Source organism: Phaethon aethereus (assembly GCF_964289735.1).
Source record: "Phaethon aethereus genome assembly, chromosome: 15".
Taxonomy (NCBI): domain Eukaryota; kingdom Metazoa; phylum Chordata; class Aves; order Phaethontiformes; family Phaethontidae; genus Phaethon; species Phaethon aethereus.
Window position 1 is genome coordinate 3,348,376 of NC_138591.1, and position 24,896 is coordinate 3,373,271.

Consider the following 24,896-nt stretch of genomic DNA (forward strand, 5'->3'; position numbering starts at 1 on the left):
TTGTCAGACTATATGAAGCATATGTATAGCTTGCTGTTTTTCTTTAGCCATCTGGGGTGTTTATTTCTTCTGCTTAGGGAGAGAAGTGCCGAGAGTTGGAGGATCATAATGAGAACAGTGAAAGTTAAACATGGTTTTAAAGTGAATTTGCTTAGTTATGTTTGGCCATCTGACCACATCTGCCAGGACAGCTGGCTGCTTTGCAGCTTGGACAAGCCTTCTACAATGAGTGTTGTTAAGGCAAGGCAATAATTTCTCATCTATTTATTGTCGGTTCCTTTTGGCATAAGTAAGTGGTTTAAAGGGGCTTCCTTAAGACTTAAGAATTGTTGGGAGGGGTTAGCAGTAAAATCTGCTTTTCTAGTCTTCTGCCTTTCTAACTCTGGAGCGCAAAGATTTTCATAGCTCTTACATCCCCTTGCTCTCTTTGAAGGAGCAGTTGCTGTCAACTTAGAGGCTTCGAACACAAGGCTCTGAGGGAGCTGCTTTCATCAGATAAGGTTAGGTGTATGTGAGGGGCTTATAATGCAACTTCCCTCAATGCAAAATTCAGCTGCACTTGAGAATGTTTTTTCATTCCCGGGGGGAAGAGATAGCTGCAGATTTTATTTTGGAAGAAAAATTGTCTGCTTCTCATAACACTGCCAGTTATCCCTTTCTGAGACAACAGCAAAACAAAAGCATGCCTTGTTCTCAGGCAGTGCTATTTGCCCAGTGTTTCCACAGTTTTTTTTTCAATGAGCTTGTGGAATACAATTTTCACTTATGTTTCTCTTCATTCTTTAAAAGAAATGGAATAATTTTGTATTTCTGTTTAAACATATTGTGTTGAACACAGTTGTGATGTTTTCAAGCAAGGCCTAACACTCACCATAAGGGAGAAATGCAGAAAATTATGTAGGTCCATCAGCACACCAAGAATGCGTGTTCTCTGCCAGGAAGTAGCAATGGTTCACAGGAAGATTTAATTAGGGCTAGACAATGTCTTCAGATAAATGCCAGGTTTGAAAGAACAAAGATGTCAGGGAACGTTTGGGGAGAGCTGAGAGAGGTAATACAAGGGATTTTCTCTTTTCTCCTTCTCTTTATCTGGATAATGTCTGAAGCTAGACAGGCTTTTTATGTTAACTCTTTTGCTTAATGTGCAAAAGTAATGCTAGGATGAGCTCAGAGGATTTGTAATGGAGATGGATAGAGTCTCCTGCATCTAAAGTGCCAGTTTAAATGGCAGCCAGGTTCCTCATCACTGAAAGCTGCCTGATTTTTGGACTGGCTTGTGTGGTAGCCTCTAGTTTCCATTGGTAGCATAACAGAAACTGTATAAGCCATCACCATAGCTACTAATTACAAACCTCACTTAATTTTTCTTTAATACTTCAATTGACCCGTGAGTGCTGAACTGTCCTTATGTCTCTAGCAAGGTCCTTTACTGAGCCGAGGGGTGGTTTTTGAGAGGGCTGTTGTATGGAAGGCAGTCAGCTGCTGTGGTGTGCCTAGGAGATTCCTGAAATTAAAATCCATTTTGCCATTTGGCTTTTAACCTGGAGGTTGCAGTGAAGGGAGGTAGGTAATAGCACCATTTTACATATAAGCTACAAATCTCATCCAGGATTATATGGCAGAATCCATTGCTTCCAAAAGGCTTTGTGAGCAAACGCTGCCATTTCAGCGTCCCACGGGACTTAGAAGAAGTCTTCATGGTCGCTTCACCCCTTCACAGTGTCGCTTTTGTTTGTGGTCAGTGCTTTCTAGCAAGCCTCCTCGGGAAGATCCCTGAGCAGGGGTTGTGTGTGTGGAGGCCGATGTGCTGCTGGTGCTTTTAACTGGTGCTGCGTGCTCCAGGCCCGGTGAATCCAGCAGCCATGCTGGATGAGAAGCCCCGGGGGGACACCGGAGCTTTCACTGGCAGCTTGTGCTGCACGGCTCTGCCCAGCTGAGGAGTGGTTGTGCCACCAGCCCTGGCGAAGGTCTTTGTGAAAGCTGGCAAGAGTCTAGAGGGTGGAATTGGGTGCCGTGGGTTTTGTAGGCTGCCGAGTATGTCAGGGCTGACAAGATCCTTTGTGGCACTGGGTGCTGGCCCATTTCTTAGGACTGAACTGTTTTATTTTTTCCAGTTAATACGATAGACTAGATGCTTAGAGGAGGACTATTTTGAAGAATACTCCTGATCAGTAAAGAGGAGGAATACAGGAAGATGTGTAGTAAAACAGCGAAGACAGACTGCTTGCTATCGAGAGAGGGGCTGACCTAGGGAAAAAGCCGCAGTTTACAGTAGCGGGAATTTGCCTTGAGATTCAACATCCTGCCATAAATTGTGTTTTTATCTTTCTTTGTTCAGGGGAGCCATCTTTAAAGTGTCACCACTCTATTCAAGGTTATTAGAACAAATACCCTTACCGTAGGTTAGTGAAAACATCTTTAGATGATTAAAGCTGATTGAATTACAAGAATGTAGAGTACTGGTGACTTTTTTTGCTCATTGTGCTTATTTGATGTAAGCCGTATGGCTTGCACATGAGGACACAGTAAAACCAGTTACATTTTATAGGCTGTTTTTTTTGTTTTTTTTTTTTACTCTGGACTTTGCAATGGCTTTGGGAGAGTGTTTATTTTTTTAAATCCAAACCAAGTCTTGCTGCTGGCCCCTCCAGCTCCCTCAGGTGTGAAGGGCTGAGCTGGGGCAGCAATGTGTGAAATGGGCTTCTCATGGGGTGACGGACAGGAGCGTCGAGTTCCGTTTTGGTAAGGGCTCTGGTCAGGGCTGTGTGTGCTGCTGAAGTCAGCCGTTCTTGCCACAGCCTGAAGTCTGCTTGACTCGGAGCCAAGACCTCCAGGGAGAGAGTTCCAGCACCTGAGTTAAATACACAGAGACCTGAAAGTTAATTTTTAACAATATGGTAGAAATTAAGGTGTCCTGCAAAACTGGATGCAGGGATGTTGATCAGACAATGTTGGTTGAGTTCCCTGATGGCTGTTGGTGAAGGGAGATTTGAATGAGGGGTGCCAGTCTGGGCAATTGCTTTGGAGTCTTTTTTCGGAGGACAAACAGTATGGTGATTTAATACAGAGTATTGTTTAAGGAGACTGCAAAAACAAGGTTTCAGCAAAAGATACAGAGGCACTTTCTTGAAGTAACAGTGAGGCAGACAGCTTTTTGATTGATTTTTATCAAAGCACTTGCAGTTTCCATTCAAGGCTGTTAAATTGATAATAAATATGGTGGACAGAGTCTTGCTTCCAGAGCTGCTGTTTTGTTCCCCCCTCTTTTTTTTTAATAAGAAAATTCCTCAGCTTGGGGGGTGTATAAACACCTTTTTATTTTCCTTTCCATAAGAAGCACTTAAGACCTTTCTTCAGGTTTCTTATATCTTAAGATTTTTATGAGTCTTGGAATAAAAATAGTTCCTAAATAAATGAGTTGATGGCTACATGCAGGAATAGAGAAATGTATTACAGTGAGCAGCCCATGGTGATCCTGCAGGAGGAGTTTTTTTCTTGTCCACATACACAATTTGCCTAAGTTCCCTTCAGAGTAAATTTACTACTTTGCTGTTCTGTAAGTAAAACCTTTTTTAAAAAAAAGACAAACCTTTTCCCAATGCCAGAAGTCAGTGCTTAAAGTGCACACCATAATCTTAGGATCTGGTACCAATAAAATTTCCTGTTTGCAGCGTAATGTTGGGGTCTGAATCATCTCTCTTTTCATTAATTGCAATATAATAAAATAAAAAGTCCTAAGAAAGATGCTTGGATTTACCCATAACCACTGTTGTGCCCTGTTCTAAGGGAAGCTTTTCTCACTTCTAGCTAGCAGTAACTTTTCTTGCTATCAGATGCCCACAGCATCAAAAAGATTAATTTTGTCTTTTCCCATGGGGAAGAGGGCACAAAAAGTGCTCTCCTCAGAGTTTAAGTACATTTATAGGTACTCCTGTAGCTGGTCACTCATTTAAAATCCAGCCCCTAACTGTTCATGTAGAATTGTGCTAGTCATGCAAAAGAGAGTCTGATAAAATACTTTTAGTTTTATAAGATTATTTGGATCTGCTTTCACTTCATGACAATGGATTATGTTGTAAGGAAAATCTCCATGAAATATGAAAATGGATATCTTTGCTTTTAAAGGAGCAAATAAATACTGAGTCATGAATCTGGCAACTTGGAGAAACTACATACATGTGTGAAGCTGGATAATTAGTATAATACCATTTAATACTAGGTTTCTAAGACTGGATTTATTTTACAGGCACAAAAGCAGATTGTAGTTCATGAAGGTATTATAGCATGTATTTTTGAGTAATGCAGTTTTATCTCTTCCAGCACAGTACACTTAAATGTATATTCCATATGCTTCTAATATAAATCTATACATGAGAGGTTGCAGTGTGAGGACAGCTCGTTCCCAGTTTGATACTGCTTTGTTCCTGTACCCGGCAGATTTTTTAAACTGCATATTTAAAATATGCTTGACAACACACAGTTAGAAAATCCCCACAGACCCTTCCAACTGATTTTGTATTTCATCCAAAACAATTTTCACCAAAAAAAGAAGTATTGTATGTTTGCCATAGTTGAATTAAGAACAATTTTAAATTAGTCAGACTTTCCTTTGGTTTTGTAATCTGTGTTGGGTTTTTAATTAAGCATTCTGTGAAGGTGATCAAGGCGTTTGGTAGTATCCTCAGTGATCACGGTCGGTGGAGGGACAGCAGCAGTTGTTGCAGAAATTTCAGTGAGATGATCATGGGGAAGGATGCTGCATAGTACCTGCAGGGCTGGTGCTCTTCAGGGCTGGCCTGGCAATCTCTTTCCTCATCTGATATTTCATATTTGACTCTGGGTAAATCATTTCACACCTTGTGTTTTGGTTTAAAAATCTGTGCAATGTGTAGGTGATGAAAAGCATGCTGTTTGGAGAACACAGGGGAGAAGGAAGCGTTCTAAGAGCCCTGAGAAGTTAAGAAGCGACCTGAAAGGCCAGCCTGCCTAACACCATTTTCCCCCATATGAGTCTGCACAGATCAACCAGAAGTAGTTTTCCATTTTCTCGTTTGCACCCACCTGGGGAATTAATAGTTTTCTACATAAAAGAAACTTTGCTGAGTATAAAAATCCTATCTAGGATAGATAGGCATTATCTTCCATATTTGCTTAGTCATTCTGCTGACAGTTCTCCATGAGTGTTTTGCTCATTTGCTTCTGTTATCATCAGTGGGAAAGGGCTCTTTTAAAACTGATGGTTCTTGAGCAAAAGATGCTGGTCTAAAGACTTTGCTACAGCCTGGTCTCTCTTCCCTTAGGAGCAGGTCCTTTGCTACAGGTAAACATTTCTTTACCTAACTCATGGACCAGATTTTCCAATCGGTAGGTACTCAGCCTGTTGCTGAGGAAGGGGAGATGCAAATAAATTCAGCCAGTCTGTTACTGATAGCACTGTGTTTAAATTTAAATGTACTCTCTATGATTGTTCTGTACCTGCCAGAATTATAAGGCAGGCCCCATGGTGTAGTAACCCATTTCAAAATCAAGGATTAGGGAAGAAAGTAAGTCTATGTATGTATGTATGTATGTATACCCTGTCTGTGTTTGGGCAATTCCTGGCACGGCTATGTATAGACTATTTACCCGTGCTTCTGAATGGCTCAGTTGAGAGAAACGCTTTGACAGCTCAGTGTTTGCAGTGTAGTCTCAGAGAGTATCAGGAGACTCAAAAAATGAGTAGATATTCAGGAGAAACCTGTTGAAGGATTTGCTTAGTTGGGAAGCCTGCTTGTTCTTTGAGAGTAAGCCAGTCTGTTCCCCAGCTGGTCCGCAGAAGCCTTCTGGGTTAGATTTACTTTGGGAAGAAATTCTTTGTTCAAATTCAGATCAAAGAAAACATACACAAAGTAAAGGCACAGATCAGTGTTATAAACTGTGTTTGAACCCCAAGAACTTGGCAGAGCATCGGTTTCTTATTCTTAAGGCAAGAAAGACTTCGTTACATCCCAAATGTGGTCAGGAATGTTGAAGATATTGTTAACTTGGGTATGTTGCATCCTCTGTATTTTCATGGGATACATCTATTGCAAGAAGTGTGACCAGCTTTGTATTTGACCTAAATAACAAAAAATTCACACACATTTCTTGCATAGCTGAGTAAATGCAGAAAAAGTGCCTTTTTAAAATCTGGTGTTCCCTGACTTTTTTTTTTTTAACTTTAGCTTTGTCTCAAATATAGCTTTCTGCATTTATTTTCCTTTTGGAAGGAAAAGGGCATCCTTCCTTGCCTATACACACAAAAAGCTAACTTGAGCAGATTAAATAAACTGCAAGCTTCAGCAGCTTTGCCAGCAAATTTTGGAAGGTCCTTATGCTCTACTAGGCCTACAGGCTAGCGGTATTTGATAGCTTCCAATCACTTTGTCTTCTCAGACTAACAAATATGTCTGTATGTTTTAATAAATGCATTTTACTTAAACTGTGATGACCAAATACTTACTGAAATACAGATTAATTTTTTTTTCAGACATCGTAAGGCTTTAATTAGTAATCTTGTCCAAAAAGTCAAGCCTGAAGTAAGTTTTTGACTGAGGTGATGCAGAGATGAGATACTATATTGTAACTCTTCCTTCCAAAACATCTTTCATTGCAATTGGTAGATTGAATATGTGTTGGGCTCAATACAAACACTTTTCCCTCTTTTATATGGTGCTGGCGAGAATCTGAACTCCTCAGTGTTCACCGAAAAGTGCTCCTATCGGTTAACAGAATGTTATTGAATTTCACCAGTTAATTGGTTCCTAATTTAAAAGTAGGAGAGAAAATTTGCAAACTTTACAGGAATATTTCATGTGGCGTGAACATTGAACTCGGTCTCTGCATTGTGACCAGTTATTACCGGAATGCTGTCTCTCATTTTTCTGAGTAGTTCTTATGGGATATAGGTATGATAATAAGATGTTTGATAGTGAAAGGTAGGGATTAAGCAGGATCCAGCATGTATTTGGGTTTGGGGTACCCTTATCTCATGTTTAAGCTGTTGTAGTAAATAGCTTGTTTTTTCATTATCTTTGAGCTGCCCTTTCTCTACTGATTTTCGGTTCTTCTAATTAGAAGGGTATTTTAGTGAAAAGAGCGATCTCAGACCTTTGTGAAATTTTCTGCTAGTACAAATAATGGTAAATCTGAAATCACTTATTAGACAAGAAGTTGTTATGGCAACTATAAGACGGTTAGCTAATCAGAGAGTGAGATCAGTTTTTATTTACAAGCGTAATGAGCAATTAAGTTTGAGCAGCTGTCAGACTTGGAAAGTGATTAAAGTTCAGCAAACAACCCAAATGGGTCAGTGTTCAGTTCTGGTCGTTTTCTGACACTGCAGCTTGATCATGTGTCGGTTTTACCAACTATAATTAAAACTGCCTTTAAAATCCCCATCTATGCCAATGACTTGGCATAGCCAGTGAGTAATGAAAAATCCCTCTTCCAACCAGGTTCCTTAAAGGGTATTGGCCTTGAGTCTTGCAGCAGCTAATGAGGTACTTCACGTGTAGCATCCCTTAAAGCAAGCCTTAGTTTGCATGCTGGCTTGCAGAATCGTCTCCAGGCCGTTGATGATCACCAGGAGAGAGCTGAAACGGTGCAGCCTCACTCAGGCAAGCTTTACACCTCCAAAGGGCACTCTTTCATAAAAGGCATCATTATACTGTTGTTGGTTGCTTAGGAAGCTGCTGCTGGGCTCAGAGGAAGGCTGTGCACTGTGTAGAGGAATGTAAAACCCAAAAGAAGTTGAGAAGGTCTTGATTCACCCAGAAACATAAGGGAAGGCTCAGGAGAGGCTAACCTCAGCAGGAGCTGGTGAAGCTCAGTCATTCAGCTGGCCACCAGTGAACGGGGCCGGGCTAGCACCTCTGCTGGTGCTCATTGCTTTCCCAAGCAGGAGCAGTGATGCTAACATATATCAGCGTCACACTGCCAAAAAGGCTTCAGAAGGTTTTGTATTCGTTATTCAGTATCCTGTGACTTCTCCTGTATTGTTGATTAACAAGCTGTAAGCAGCAAAGACCAGAGAGCTGGGTCGCTGTAGATTCCAGAAGATCGCATATGTTTGCATTGGGAAAGTTACCTTCCCATCCATACTCTGCAGTTTTCAGGATGCACTAGATCAACCCTTTTCATTTGTTAGGGTTTTCTTCCCTGCTACCATGCTTAAAATCCATATTCTAATTAGAATTTTAACCGTCCAAGGACCAATATAGTTATTTTCCAAAAGTATGCTGCAGTCCCTTGATAGATTTACATTGTTTTTAATTTTACCACACTAACAGTATCATGTAATATAGGTGATTGCAGTGGAATGTGAAATACATTGGGACAGTTCCTGACCTGAAGAATTTACAAAGTCGTATAACCAGATAACACCAGTTGGTGAGCAGGGACTTAGGAGAAAGTTAAAATGACAGTCTCAGAAATAGGCATTTGCATACTTGATCTAAACTTCTGGTATTTACATTTTCTATTTATCAGTCTTTTTCAGGCTTGTCTACAGCAGTGGCACATGAGAAACAGGGTTGTAGAAATGGAGCAGAATTTTTAGTAGGGTTATTAGAGACTAAGAAATCCGCATTTCTCAGCCCATAAAAGACAGAATGGCACACATGTATCTCGTTATTATTGTTGCCTGATTTGCACTCAGGTTTCCTGAGAAGATTGGAAGTGTTTACCTGCTAAGCTTTTACAGGCATAGCAAGCTTGGCTTGTTGAAACGGGCAGCTGGCAATAGAGCCCTTCAATGACGGCAGCATTGGCAAAAGTGATTCCTGTTACCTAGTGGAACAGGAGCCAGCTCTCCCTGCTTCCTGTGGTGAAAACGCTTACAATATTCCAGACATTGGTCTTCAAGCCGTGGGGATATTGGAGAGTTTGAATGGGATCGGAACAAGCTGCCTCTTGCACAGGCCTGCTGTCATCTTGTAGAGCAGTGTGAGGGAAGGCTGCAAAATTGAAAAGCGCGCTGAAGCATTTCACACTAGGAAACGTGAGCTGTCAGCCCTCAAAAGCTGCAGACTCCTTGCTGTCTAATTCACTTCTGTGTGTGGGATAATCGTGGTTTTCCAGAGGACACAGCTCTCACCTTCGTAGTTGTAGATATAGAGGAGAGCTGGGTGTGAACACGCACATGAAATACGTCTACTGCAAGAGTTGTTTCTTTTCATTCGTAACACATTATAATTATTGTGCATGAACATTTACTTAAGAATCTGCTGTAGCGTGCTGCAAGTAAGGAGTAAATGTGTGCTTGTGACTACTTTCTTTGTAGGAATGAAAGATTTTGCCTTTTTCGCCCTCACTAAATGTAATTAGTGTTTTCAGTTTATTTTAAGCATGTGAGAATGTGGGCAATTGACTTTAGGAGTAACCTGCAAAAAAATAATATAAATAATACTAATGTAGGAGCCTGATGGATTATCTTTGCCTTATAGTTTGTTTGCAGCAAACAACATGTTACGAGTGGGTGGGAGGGGGAGTTTTAAATATACGGGGATGGATTTTTAGAGTTTGCAGCTGATGTGGATTAAAAATTCTTAGAACATTTCATCCATGAAAGGCAATTAGTTTTGTTTTATGAATATGAAAAGCACGTAGCTTGTAAGTACTGGAGTGAAGTCCCAAGTGAGTTATTAGAACTTGCTTTTCTCATGTAGTACAAAATTAGCCATCAAGAGCTGATAGATTTCAAATATAGCTCACTGACACACTGATCATCCATAACTTTCCATAAAGACGTTTTTTCGGTCACACCTGTAATTACTGGATGCTGTTGAAGTCCTGAACAGGGGCAGCTAGCAGCTAGTCACAGATCAGGACACCTCCTTGCTCTTGATGGTGCTTGCAACGTTTTGTAATAGTAATACCGCGCTGCCTGCAATTCTGGGTGGTGAAACCGCATCCGCAACCGATGCGTAGAATATTCCTCTTTCTCTTACCTCCTGGTAGTATCTTACTGGACAAAAACATTCTTCTGCTTTGTATGTGTGGTATTGTTTTTCTGCCTTTTTGGGGGAATGTTTAAAAAGCAGTTTGCAACAGTTTATTTAAGGAACTGTCATACTGGTGTTCTTATAAATAACAAACCTTCTGTAATAAACCCTTTAGGCACACTTGCTAACAAAGAAGTTGAGAAATAAATCACTACTTTCAGCTGCCCCTTTTCTCAGATCTGTAAGTTAAGGGTGATAAAGTGAATGGAGTCTGCATATTTTTTAGCGTTGTTTTTTGGCTTTAGGACAAATTCATGTATATGTATTAGTTGTTTAAGAGCTTTTTTGAAGATTGGGGTTGTCTGTAGTGAGTTGTCTTTCTGGTGTAATAGCTTCTCTGCTACTAAGAGGTATTTGGAAGAAGACTACTTTTTCAGCTTCCTTGGATAGTTTTTTTGTCTGGCTTTTTTTTTTTTTTTTTTTTAAGAACTGGCATTCTTCATCCAGTAGGTCAGTGTTTTAATACCTGAGATTCTCAATTAAGGAACTGGTAGCCCAAATTAAGGAACAGGGTATCAAACCCCCCCCAGTCATCCCAATTTCTTGGTGAAATTAAAACAATATAAAAACCCTTTGGCAAGTAGTAGGCTATAATCCAATTTCTGCCTATGGAAATGACTAAATGTTGGTGCGATTTGGTATAGAGCGCCGGCTGCCTTACTGTGGTCAGAGGAGGAGGAGATTCGGGTAGCCATCCCAGTTCACTGACCTGTTTAAACAACACTGTGCTGATAAGTTCTCCCATACGGAGTCAATATATACATATTCTCCCATACAGTCGCAGTCAAATTCAGAAAAGGCAAATCTGAGGGAGAAATTTCGTCACTCGAAAGGTTTTAATTTATGCTTTCATGCCTCTCATCTAGAGAAGAAAGGTGGACACTCGGAGTGTGATATTAGACTACTGGAAGTGTTGCCTAATAGATCAGAGGTTTGTGAAGTGGCAAGCCATCATCTCCACCAATACAACAGTACAAGGGGACAGTCCGTCATGAGACGTGACATGTCATAAAAGAACATCGATTTGTTTCTCCCCTGCAGTAAATCACACGGTAAACATCTCCATTCAAATCCATTAAAATCCATTAATACAGGATGTATATTTTAAAACTGCTTTGACATTTCTGATTGAAGGCTTTAGCATATTGATTTCTGACCTGAGCAGGTCTTTGTTTGTCAATCGTAAAGCAGCACCATACTTTGAATATCGTGGGTTTGCAGTGAGATGGGAATCTGGCCAAGGTCACTGCTGAAAGAGGTGAAGAAACGTGTGGTGCAGGCTGAGTTTTAGGGAAGAGTGCCTCCGAGCACTTGGCTTGATGAGCTGGGGAGCTGCTGCCGTATGACCTAGCTCTGAAGGACAGCTATTTACAGTACATGGGTCAACACGTTAGCATTAGTGAGTGTACAGTACATAGGAGGAAGGCGTTTTTTTGTGGTTTGTTTTTAAAGCTGTGTAGAATGAAAAAGTCAAAGGGATTTCACTTTGTTTTAAAGAAGCAGTAGTCTCTGCCATCTGTTTTGAAAGAGAGCAACTTATATACACATGTCATTCAGCAGAGCATGCTGTCAGCAGCAACAATTTCTGCTGATGGGGGAACTTCAGTGAGAAGATTCATAACAAAAGTCTTCATCGTATAGAAACACACCATTCTGCTTGGGATCCAGATTCCAAATGCTTTTGAAGACTATGACTAAACCATCATTTGTGGCTGAGATGAAGGACATCTGAGTACAGAAACTGCTTGGACGAGGCTACCCTGTCAGGCCATTTCGGTACAACACAATAGCGCAGGACTGGAAGGTCCATCTGGTTTTACAACCTGCAAATGTATTGAAACTAATGAGTTGTGGTAAACTAAGTGAGTGAGGCTGATACGCTCCCTTGCCTACTCTGATATTGCTATAAGGATTTCTGTTTTGTTTTTCCTTTTGTTCAGGTGAAGCTCTGAGTATGAAAGAAAAATCTTCTTTGTTGTACAGTTGTTAATATTTGTTTAATATGTATTAATCCATTCACCTTCTCTGCTTCTGAAACTGCTGCGCAGCTATGCTCACTTAATCAGCTATAGTTTCCTGCTCCTGAGAGGCTGAATCTGTGGGAGACGTTGGGCGATGTCTTTTCTGCAGCATATCTAAATCACAGGAATGTTGTAGCATAACTGTGAATGCCATGTGGTCTTTAAAAAGGCACAGTAATTGCATATTACATATTCATGATTGCAGGTAAGTGTGGTCTGGAAAGCAGGTTTGAAGAGGTTTGGAGTTTGGGCGGCAGCTTCAAAAAGAAGAAAACCTGAAAGTTAATTGGAGAAAATGACAGTTTGTCACTGTGCCTTCAAACAGCATTCAAGCTAAATACTCATTATGATTACACATATGCATGTCCACAGCTTCTCTTGTTATTTTGTTTTAACATAGACTCGGCAGTCATTATAAACTATGATTATTCATTTATTCAGCCCCAGAAACTTTGGCAAAACAATCAGTGGAGGATAGATGACTTCATCCCAAAGCATCTTGATGTAAGCATAGCTAAATCAATTGAAAAGTCACAACGGTCAAAGTGGATGTCCAGTGCCGCAGCAGTACAACCCAAATCACGTTTTTCTGTAATGCCTTGCAGTTCAGATTGAGCCCGTTTGTTCTAGCTGACTGACTTTTTCTTTGGAAGTGTGAAGCTCAGCATTTTCAGAACAGTGTGAAATAAGGAATGTAGAAAAAGGACTTGGAGCAGTGAGGTGGCTAATTGAAAAATGCTATTGGAGCTGTGCTTTCCAACAAAGAAACTGGCAGGTTTTTATGAGGAAGTCACTTCGGAGTTGAGTTTTGATCTTGAATTTTGAATGAGTCACATTTATTTTTTAATAGCAGTATTCTGATGAAAAAACCTCCTGTTGGTTACGATAATGTCTAAGTGTCCATGACTGTCTTTCTAAAAGCAAATATAGAGAAAGCAAGAATAGACTGTTAGGTCCAGCAGTATGCAAGTGTGTTATTCTAGTGTATCTCTGCCTTCTAAGCGAAATGTCTTGGACTCAGCAACAATGCGAATGCTGCGGATCTTTAGTCTCATCTTCATAATGCCTGGACAGCTGAAATAGTTTCCATGGTCTCTGTACAGTCTTTCCCCAGGTCTTATTGACGGTGCTGTGCAGGTCATTGATGATTTGTTGAATCCAAGAGAGACAACTGCAGTCACAAAACGTAATGATGCTTTAAAGCAAAACAATTCTATAAGCTACAGCTCAGAGGAGAGATGTTATCGTCTCATTCAATAGCTTATCTTCTCTTGTGAGCTATCTTGTGTGTTTTGCACTGCCTTGCAAAACTCTTTCTTTTTTTCCTGAAAGACCTTTGTCCATTCTATAAAAGCATTTTGCATTTGACCTCAGCTGATAGCTCTTGCTTCTGAGAGAGCTCCACTGTGCCAAAGGGAGGGGGACCAGTACGATGGAAGTAAAAGCCTGCTAATACTGTGGCTGCTTCTGTTCCCTGTCACCTATTATGCAGCGTGAAAATATAACACAACTGACTGTTTGATTTTGTAATTTCAGTCTTGGAGCACAGCTGGTAGGCAGGTGGACTGTTAAGAGGCAAGACAAAGATCTAAGATCCACAATCTTCTGAAGTTCCATGTAAAAAAAACCCATGATGTTTTATGCTGCTTGAACACCAAATGCTGTTGGAGGGGAGAAATTTGGAATCAGAACTTCCTTGCTTTGGGATCAATACGGTGCTTTGGTGTGCATGTTTCTTGCATAAACAGAAGGTCATTTTTCATGTGTAATTCTTCCCAAACGTATGAATTGAGAGTCTCTCAAGCAACATCTGGAGAAGTCCCAAGAGAGAAAACTGTGATTTCTCTCAACACAAAGATCTGTTCATTCACGAGATTCTGGTATTCAGACAGAAAACAGGGCAGTTCTCCCATTTTCATTTAATATGATTTCTAGCTAGTGCAACATTTAACTTTGACTTTTGCCTTTTTCTTCCAAGAACATTATGCAGCACCACAATCACTTATTGGTACTTACAGATAGACCTTTCAGGGAAATTTTTACCCTGACTGTGTCTGCTGTCATCATTCAGCTAGAGTAGCTGTTCTCCGTGCATCCAGCAGTTAGTTTTTCAGTCTCAGCTGCATAAACATGCATATGGCATGGGAGTTAAACAGCATACAGACTTCAACGTGGGCAGTCACAATCCTGACGAAAGTCTTCAGGCTGTCTCCATCGCCAGGTTCAGTATTATGGCCAGAGATGAGCAGTGGAACGGGGAAGCAGGGAAGAGCGAAGAGTTCTGCTTTATCTTAGCTGTGTCTGAAGAAAGTAAAATTTTAAAGTGTGTCATCAACATTGAACTGTAACTTTGAAACAAAATCAGTATGGACTGTAAAGGGCTATGAGAGTAGCTTCTCGAGGACGGCCAGTGTTTGCATTTCTTTGTTAGGTGACTTTTGAGCTGGGTTCAAGATGGGTGGTAAAAGTTCTTCTGTTTTTTTTTCCTGCATGTAAAAGAGCATTCCTGTCCTGCCCTGCACAGCCTGTTTATTACGTGGCGGTCACACAGGCATCTCTGACTTGATTTCCTTGGGGTGACATCTCTCAGGTCAGAGCAGAGGGAAGAGGCTTGGCTGGGAGGGGTGTGCACCGAGGCTGTTTACACTGAAAACTTTACGCTACTGAGCAGCGCACCTTCTAAATGCCATCAACTATACACGATGTCAGTGTGAGCGGGGAAATACTGATACTGCCATTTGTCAGAGTGTGGAAATGTGACCACAAGAGTTAGAGCTCAGAGGGAAGGTGTGAATGAAAAAATAGCACAATTTTTTTCTCCTTCTCTTTGCAGCCTAGAGATAAGCTTATGCTTGCGTGTGCATATGCAGTGTCCAAGGTCTGCAGCATGTCAGGCGTGGAGTGCCAGATTGTCTTTCTTTCTACCAGAACATTTATGCTTTAATTTGGGAAATGTGGTGGGAACTGATAGCATCTTGTTTCTGAGAGAGACTTTCTGATAATCTCGCTGGTGGTATCATGTCTCTGTGTGAGACACTTAACTCCTGGTCCCTGCTGCGGTGATGAAGTCAGCAGTAACACAGCGCTTGGACTTGCTCTCGGGTCAGAAGCTGTGCAAGGCGCCCTTGGCACCCAGGCTGGGAGTTGCCAGCCCTTTTGTTACGCAATTAAACTATACCATAAACTCTTCAGTTCACTGAGGGGAGAGGCAGGAGGGAGTCATACTCATTGCCTTTTTTCTTGTCTGATTTAACATTTCTTATGTCACCTTGGAATCCTTTGGTCATGTTGCAGAGTCCTTGTGTGAACTAGTGCTATTGAGATGCCTTTTAATGAGCTTGAAAGGGATTGAGGAACTGGTGACTTTTTTAAAGGGTATTTGCATGATTTCCATGCCATTCCTTTGCAGTTCTGTGATAGTTTCCAAAATCAGTTTAATCTTGTCAGTCATATCTACTTGCTGTTTGAGGAGGAGCCTCAGAGAGAGGCACGGCTTCCAAAATGTCCATTAAGTACTGGACAGGTTAATGAGTATTTTTAATTTACTGCAGTTTGGATATGTTGGGCAGGGATTCTCTTACCGGTGGGTGCAGGCAGAGCTGTTTCACCAGAAATCCAGAATTACAGCCTGCTGCTTTTTGGTTCTAGAAGAGCTCTATAGGCTCTCAATTTATCACAGCATAATACTGTTCTTCAAACAAATCACACACAAACTCGTATGCCTTCTCTGCAGTCAGTTAACTCCTTTGTAACAGTTGAGAGAGCATTGCAGCAGCAAATCTGGGTCACACACCCTACAAAGGACAAACGACTACAGATGACATGTGCTTCTGTGCTTTCCGTTGCTGAAGAAGAGACTAAAATTAGCTTCCAACTCTTATTCAAATTAAAAATTGCCCAAGGGGAAAAGAACTAATTCTCAAAAAGACAACTGTTAACGTCTTAAACCCACACAGTCTCAACCACGCGTTACTCCAACTAAAGAACAGAAATGCAAAAATAAAAAGGCGGTAACCAAACTTCCTGGGAGAAAGGGGATTTCAATTTCCCTAGTGTAGCTCAGAAGGGAAATACGAATAAGGTTGCTGGGGACCCCAGACGAATGTTCCAGTGCTACACTCCACACAGTGATGCAGCAGCATCTCTTCACTCTGCCATCTCCAAAACATCAGTTTAGCTGTGGAGTACTGCCATGTACACATTTTGACAAAATAAACCTTAACTAAATGGGTTTTACAAGACGAATGAATGAATTGGCTGCTAGCACAACTTTGTGCAGGATCAGCGTTTTCCACAATCATTTATAAAAAGTGATTATAGCAGACCAGAGAGTATGAACGTTGCTAAGTTGCTGCCTGATGCCAAATGCTGTCAAGAACACGCAAATTTGTTAATATAGTTTTAGATGAAGAAAACAAATCATATGCCCAGCTTAAGGAATACTTTCTATTTTAAGGCATAATCTCTTATTTTGCAGCACTGTGCTTAATGCAGCTTTGAGGATCACCTTCTCCAGCAGAGCAGATGTAGTGATTTTTTTAATGTCTCTGAATATTGAAGTTTCTTTCTAATGCTAAATAAAATGTTTTCCTAAGCAACAAGGTCTATATGGAGGTGAAGGCAGATCACATTCTGCAGCAATAAAGCCTTATGTACAGTGTAAGAACAAAATGCAACTAATAAGAGTGATTATTACAAGTAGATGTGCACAAAGACGAATTTCTGTATCCCAGAAAACATTAAACAGCTCTGCCTGCACTCTTCCTTAAGAGAATCCCAGCCTAACATAGCCTAAATGCAGTAAATTAAAAATTCGCAATAGCCTGTCCAATATTTATTGGACATTTTGGAAGCCAGGCCTCTCTCTGAGGCTCCTCCTCAAACAGAAAGAGTTTTCATTGCCAAAGTGAGCTCGACCATGAGGTGGTGATGGCTGAAAAAGATCCAGAGGTGAAGATGGCACAGCTGGGAGTTTTGCAGCCTCTGTTTCCTCCCCGGTGGGTGAGACGCTGTGCAGTGATCTGCGTGCCTTGCAGCACTGCCTTTCTGAATGGGAAGCGAGGCCTGCAAAGAATGATCTCCGGCTCCATAATCTCCTTTTCTATGGTGTCCTCTCCGTTCTGGAGATAGATGGCTGCTTTTCAGCAGTCTCTGCTTAGATTTTGCATAGCTGTCTAGTGTGTCTTGGACTTCTGTAATTACTGTCCTTGGTGGAGCTGCTTTATCCATGATTCTGGTGTAGACAAGTCACTGAAACTTGAATTACCCAGACATACAGTCTTTCTCTAAATAATGTCCCAAAACTATGGCCTGTGGGCATCTGTATCCTCTGTCACAGTGATAGAATGTTAATGGGAAAAACATCTTTGGTAAACGGAAAAAGAGCTGTGTGAAGACCTTGGAGCCTGATGTTCTCAAACAAAATCTGCCTTGTTCTGGGGACAAATTGGGGTCTGATGTAAAGACAGAAGGATAGTTGGAGAAGACTATACCTGTGTTTTTGTTTCTGCTTTAAAATGTTTAAAATTTGTTGTTTTTCTTGGTTTATTTTAAATTTTTTAAATGCTTTTGTTTACCCTGTTTACCTTCAAACATTGGATGCCAAGGATCCATAGAAGAACCTAGACTAATTTAGAGGAGAAGGTTGTGTTGAGCTCTAAGGTCCCCTTTTTAGGTCTCTCTGGTGGCAGGCTTTACATTCAACTCGATAGCATTTCTGAATGTGGGTAGTGTAATGCAGACAGGGTTTGAATGCTGCAAGTGAGAAGTGTGAAGAATTCAGGGGGTGTTCTAGGCACCACTAGACAGAACTATATTGATTTAGGAGGAAATCCCAAGGAGGAAATAGTTCTTGTCAACTAATTACTTGAAGTTATGGTTATGCTACTCTTGCAGTCGTCCATAAATTAAAGTGCCAACAGTTGGCATCTGCCACTGTCACAGAGCTGTAGGTCATCCTTCCTGTAGAATTTGGTCCGATGCCGGAGTGACTTACCTGCCACGCAAATAGTGAGGGAGCATTTGGGGGTCATGAGGAAAGCAGATTGTGCTTGGGAAATATGTACGTAGCCCCAGCATGGTGAGGAGATTGGGGACATAGCGTGGGACAGAGGGAAGCCGTGCCCAGCCCCCTGGCAGGCAGATACTGAGGGACTGCAGTACAGGAGTCAGAGTCCTGGGCAAAAAGGGGTGCCCATGAATGATATCGTGATCTGAACTGTCATGTGCGAAAGGTTTTCATGTGCTGGTGGTTCTTTTCATGCTGAAATTCTGGACTTCCTTGAATTCTGTCTCCAAGTTGCTATCTTTCCTCCCTCGATTCATGTGGAGGCATCACCTACTAAAACAGGGAGGAGGTCATGTTGATTTTGGGGAGATTTTCCTACCTCATAACTTGCCGACAATGCAGCATCTGAGAAGTTTAAGTTGGAATTAGCTGACATTTTCCTACTCTCCCAGGAATTTAGGAGTCTTTGAAGAAGAGCCCATCTATGTGGGCTGAAGGTAATGAGCTTGAGGGATAATTGATTCTGTCTGGAAACCTCTATGCTGATCCCTAAAACCAGGAGGGAAGGTTTGACATTACTTACAGTCAGTGGGATTTTTTTTTTTTCCCCCCTATCTTTTTTTTACTGGGTAATTTCAGCTCAGAGTAACTGAATATGGATTGAACTATAGTACCTAATCAAGAAGATTTGAAAAGATTTATTTTTCTTTACTTTACAGAAAAGGCCACAGATGGCTCCCTGCAGAGTGAAGACTGGACCCTTAACATGGAGATCTGTGACATTATCAATGAGACAGAAGAAGGGTATGTGCTATTTCAGCAAATGTTGAAAGGTTCATGAACACAATCTTCATCCAGTCTTACTCAGCATGTGAGGAGGTGCAGTGAGTCTGGGAGCAGATGCTCATAGTTTGAATGCAGTTTGTATACGAGTTGCTTAGTTTTCCTGCTCCTTAGACATTTCAGAAAACTACTGTATGATGCAGCACTTTCTGTGGTCAGTCTCTGCTTGGGAGGGCTGGCATGAAAAAGGTGGTGTTGGAGAGGGTACCGAGTTTGTACTTCTGGGGTTCTTGTCTTCAGCAGATGTATATCTTTGCAGTGCTGCAATGTAATTCCAGCCATTGAACAGAGAGCTTCTCTGATACATCTCCTTTAGCATCAGAAAAGCTGTGCTGCTTGAAGTTTGCAGGAGAACTGACCACTGGTCTTATGCCCTGGGCTTTTTTATGAATGACTGTCAGTCTTTCCTGCTTGGTCAACATCCTGCCTTTTTGAAGGCCTTGGGCATTGCTCTGGTCTTGACTTCTGTGATATCTTGTCTCCTTATATAATTCTACATGACCCTAGTTTGGTTGTAGTCAAGTAATCTGAAGTTAACACACGTGCTTATGTCCAGCTGAAAATTGTAAAGGATTCTTTTTCCCACAGTATATGGCATGTGAAAAGCATGTCTGAACTGTTTTTTAAAAATGGTATGTTTCCCCTTCAGTCCAAAGGATGCCATTCGAGCACTGAAGAAGAGGCTGAATGGAAATAAGAATTACAGAGAAGTCATGCTGGCGCTGACGGTGAGTAGGGACAGCTGGAATGCCTCAAAAGGGCAGAGCCCTTTTCTTTTGTCATTTTCCTTTTCCTGGCACTCTCTTGAATGTACACAGTATTTGCATTAACAGCCACTGCTCTGCCCTTTTCTTCTCTTCAGTTGCTTCCTCACTTCCTTGGGGAGAGTTGCTGGAAGCTTTGCATAGCGTTTTTCTGACTCAGTTGGTTTCTACATGTTTTGGGGCTCTTATTCATCCCAAGTACTGACTGAGGAAAGTTAAAGTAGCCCAAATGGTTCTGTGTACCCTTTGGGGCTTTCCCTTCTACTCTCATCTTCCTGTGTCCAACCGTTTCCCCACTCCAAGGCAACCGCTGTGGGCATGTCTACAAGTGGGGATGATGAACTTGCCTTACCTTCAGCTTCCTAGGTAGCTGATGCACAATTTTCCTTGTGAGTGGATCTCTGTAGAAGACTCACATTCATTTATGCTGATCCAATTCCACTCAGTAAAGTGTAAATTACAGTCTGTGCATTTAGGCAGCACTGCTAAGGTGTGAGATAATTTGCCAGTGATCTTTCTTACAGTGAACTTTCTTACTGATGACTGTAGCTAGGGGTTTCCTGGGTAATGCAGTGCTCCTGAAGGTGTGGTGCTGGGCAGGCTCTGCGCCACAGCAGTCTGAGCAATGAGCAGCAGTAACTAGATCGAGTTCTACAGCTATGGGTAGGTGATCTGTATGATTCTTTCACAGAGCTCTTGTTGCATCTCCCTGATGAAGCGTGACTGTACGTTCTGTCTTTTTGCCATTTCCTATCCTGGATTGTCATTTTGACAGATTACCTAAGACCAAACCATGAGATTATCCATTGTGCAGGAAAGAGCGAAATTCATCAGGAATGAGTCCGTGTCATCAGGGCTGATGAAAGTAGCTGAAGTAGGAGAGTAATTACAGACGACTCAGATACAGAGTCGCAGTGGTTATTAGGCATGGCTGTAAGGAGAGGTGACGCATTGGATTTATCTCCATGCTAATCATGTTCTTCAGAGAAAAATCAACAGCTGTGCTTCCATGGCAGTTGAATGGCAAGTGGAAGGTGCCTCTAGCTAGGTTGCAGGGGGAAAATGTCTCAAAGTATAACCTGTCAGAGCATTCACAAGGGAGTGTTTTGAATGAGTGAAGATCATTCACCTGAATTCCCAACTCTAAAACATGGCTTGTAGCTCAGAGCAACTGGGTCCAGCTGTGTTCCAGGTACATAGAAAATGGTGGAGTGCCACAGCATGATAATATCTCACTGTGACAGGATGTCCTCTGTCTTACCTGCTTTTGAGGCGATGCTGTATACTTAGCTGTTCGGCTGCGCAGGTTGGAAAGTTCTGCTTTGAAGAGAAAGAAACTTTATATTTCTTTACCTTGAAAACAGGCAAAGGTAGATCACAAAAGTGCCCAATATGTTAATTGTGGGTGAGGTACATCTAAATGTGTCTGTAGAGAGGAAGCTTGTTGGTAAAATTGGGGAAGAAAAGAAGAATTAAGTGTGTAAGTGTAATTTCTCCTCTATCTTCTCTCCCTCCCATAAAAAACTTTAAAATAAATTAAAAAAAAAACAACCCACAATCGGAAACCAACCACATAGGTGCTGTGTGTGTGATCAAGCTTTGCTCCAACAATGAATGTATTTCTGTGTGTGTGTAGGTGTTGGAGACCTGTGTGAAGAACTGTGGCCATCGCTTTCATGTCTTAGTGGCAAACCGTGACTTCATAGATGGTGTCCTGGTGAAAATCATCTCGCCCAAGAATAATCCCCCCACTATTGTCCAGGATAAAGTACTAGCGCTGATTCAGGTACACAGCTTGTCTCTGCTTCCATATGTTGCTGCCTGAAATAAGGACTGTCTGCTTCAGTGCTACGCATCGCTAAACATGCTGTCATCATTAAAAATGTGGCAAGTTTTTTATATGTAAAAACAAACAATATATCCAGATTGGCAGGGAAGAGCAGACATGCACACACATAGATATTTTATCCAGGTAGAAATGTCTGGATTCTTGTTAGAGAAGTACCGCTCTACTCTAAAACAAGAGGACTTAATAAATGATAAATGGATGACTTTGCAATTTAACAGTCACATCTAGAAGCTGGAGACCTACTTCTGTGATGGGCTTGTCATCTGAGACCAGGAAATTTTAGAGGATTGCGCTTTCACTGTCAGTTGCAGAACACTTACCTTTCTGTATCTGTTTCCCTGACCATAAAATGAAGCTGTTTCCCTCCATTAGAAAGCATTCTGAATTCTTTTTAAAGATGATTATAGAAAAGTAAATGACCATATAGGAGTTAAAATGGTTTTGGTGTCTTTTCTCTGGTTATTGTGCAGTAAAAGTGCGCTGTCACATCCTTGCCTGCAGTGGGGAAGTTCAGACATAGGCCTGTCTGCCACTTCTTCTTCTGTGCAGCATAACAATAAACAGCCATGTTAACTCCACAAACCATTAGCAACACATGAGGAAACATTGGTGCCTGCCTGCAGGAAATCTGACAATTATAGGAAGCTTTATCACTAAGCTCCTACAGGCTGTTGCATACACCAGAGACGAAAAGACACTGTGTATTTAAAATGATATAAACCTGCTGCAGTGTTTCTTGTGGGAAAGTATTTACAAATGCGCAGCATAGTTTTCCAGAAATACTTCTGATTTTTGTGGCAAAGCATGCAGTTGAATTTCTGCTGGTTTATTTGTTATTTGGGTACACGGATAGGACATTGTTACAGCATGAAAATGTAAATAAGTTATTGCCAAACCAGAAATGGGCTGGGTGGGGAAATCAGGTGGGAATTGCACTGGGGTCTGTGGAGTCTCTTTACTTCTGGTCTCTGATCTCAAGGCTTTTTTAAAAAAAAGCACAAAAATAATTAAACTATTAAAGCAATTCTTGTGCATCTGACTGAGCCCTCAGGTGTGTCTGCCTGCTTTGGTGGGAGAGCTGATGCATATGGTCACCAGGAGATGAGGTTACATACTGTCCTATAAAGAGAAACTGCGCATGTTTCCATACTGTTTGCTCTGCTACAGCGTTTTAGAGGATGTTGGTTATGTGGGGTCCTGGATTTAAGTGCAAGTAAAATGGAAGTGTTTGTAGCATAACCAAAAAGCTGCAGTCATTGCCTGAGTGTATTAAACAGAGCTTTATCTCAGTAGACTTAGTGCAGTAATACTAAAAGCCTCACTCTGGGTACTAAATGCCTTTTGGTATAAAAAGCCTAAGAATTATGAAAGTTGCCTGTGGGTGGGTTCTGTTAGTGTCGCTTTAGCTGGAGGTGGTAGCGGACTTTGTTTTCCAGATTGCCTGACAAGTTTGAGAAAGTGATTGCAGTCACTCAACTCAGCTGCCCTATGGACACGCACACCCAAAATATCCCGTACGTCATGGCCACTTTGCTCAGCTTAGACTTTCCTCTTTAGAGCTCCCTGTAGTTAGAGTTAACTCCATTCCAGGGGACTGATCTCTTCTCAGCTCTGCTCCACTGACATTACATTTATCCCCTTCTGTAGACTTTTTACAATTTGATATCAGGGAATTAATAAGAACAGAAATGAGAGGATTAATAGCACTTGGAAGTATGGAAAAAAGCTGTACAAACAGCGTATGTCTTCAACCATACTGCTCTTGTACTCCTGGGCCTTTACATAGCAAGAGTAGATGAAGCTGCCATCCAATTTCTTACCTAGAGACTGGACTGTTTTGAGACTTTGGGCATCCTGAGTCTCACTTTCTCAACCTCTTTCCCAGCGTACATGAATTAGCGTTTATTACATATTGCTTATCCTTCCTTCGCCTTGCGAAAAGGCCTTGAAATATTCCTTATCGCTGTGCCTCTGGTGAGAGCTTGCATATCACCTCGGAGTTCATACTGCCTTGCTGCCCAGTAGCTGAGCACTGTCATCAAAGATGAAAGATGGGGAAACTTTTAGGGGCATGGCAAATTCTTCTGAGGGTACCTGTGTTAAAACGTGTCTGACACTGGAAAAATTGTCTTAGGATGGTCACTGATTTAGGGGGCAGATTTGCGATGGTATGTAATTAACCTGTTTGGGCACACTGACGTTCCAAGTGGGATTTATACAGCAGCATCCTTAATTATCTGCCTTTGATAGTCTGTCCCAAAGTCTTAGAAGATCCAAATTCAATCTCACCTCTGTCATATTCTTGTTTGGACAATGGGCAAGTGGGCAAGTCTCCTGAGCTCTGTGTGTAGCTCCTTATCCGTAAAGTAGAGCTAATATTACTGTTGTCTAGTCGAATTGTAAGCTGTCTAGGACAGGGATTGTCTTACAATGTGTATAGACAGCACTTAAGACAATAGTGCCTGGTCCTGGTTGTGACCTCTGAGAGACATGCTAATATAGATAATGCTCCCAGCTCAGGTGAAGAATAATGCAAATGAAAGTGTCTCCTTTCTCCAGGGAAGAAAGTTGCAGAAGAGAGAGTATATTAAAAAGGTAAAATGCAAATGAAGTGAGTTCACTATGACAAAATCTATAGGAAGCCAGTGAAAGAGGTGATGCATTAGTACATCCTCCTGGGCAAACAAGCCTCGTTAAAAGTTGGGGGCAGCAATACAGCATACTTTTGCCTGTTAAGTTTCTTTTGAGACATTATTAAATAGACCATCCCTTGCTTAACATTTTTCACTCTTACTTGCAGATAGAGTTGAAGTGGGGAACACACTATGTAGAAGCATCATTCAGATGACTTCTTCTGTAAATCAAAAATGCAGAGAAGGTGCAAGGGTAGAGTTACTTGTACAGTCAATATCTCCATCAGAATTAGGGATGGTTTTAGAAGGTCAGTTCCAGGGAAACAGAATGGCTCTTTGCAGTGGGGGCTATTTTCTCTGGCTCACACAGGGCTGTTTGGACTTGCACTGCATCAGAACAGTTGATGCAGTTAATTTACTCTTTAACAAAGCTGAGAAGCAAACTCAGTATTGTTAGCTTGCAGCTGATAATGGATTGTCTCCTGGGCACGTAGGGTGGGAAATGCCCTTTCTTAGAATTGAACAGAATAGGAATGTAAGTAAAATATTAATCTTATTTTTTATCTTGTTTTGCTATCTTTTATTTCTCTCCTCTCAAATATAAAAAGTGGTTAAAAACAGCTTTTAAAGTAAAAATAGTCAAAGAACTAGTGTAAAAGTGAAGACTAAATGAATTAAGTTCAGAGCCCACACACACGTCTCACAGTAGTTCTGGATCCAGCACACTGATACTCTCCCTCACATATGTGGGGGCTTG

At 41.4% G+C, this 24,896-nt stretch overlaps 1 protein-coding gene across 9 annotated transcripts in view; it reads left to right on the forward strand.

Annotated features, from left to right (window-relative positions):
* The window catches only part of TOM1L2 (target of myb1 like 2 membrane trafficking protein), a gene marked incomplete at its 5' end in the record, with an annotated part of 52,790 nt that overhangs the window by 1,454 nt on the left and 26,440 nt on the right, over window positions 1–24,896 (forward strand). For 7 of the 9 annotated variants that reach the window (XM_082006571.1, XM_082006572.1, XM_082006573.1 and 4 more), the window contains 3 exons: window positions 18,770–18,854; window positions 19,543–19,621; window positions 21,294–21,443. In XM_082006571.1, coding sequence (XP_081862697.1) covers window positions 18,770–18,854; window positions 19,543–19,621; window positions 21,294–21,443 — 314 coding nt within the window. The remainder of the gene's footprint in view (window positions 1–18,769; window positions 18,855–19,542; window positions 19,622–21,293; window positions 21,444–24,896) is intronic. The other 2 variants (XM_082006576.1, XM_082006579.1) reach the window with 1 other exon arrangement.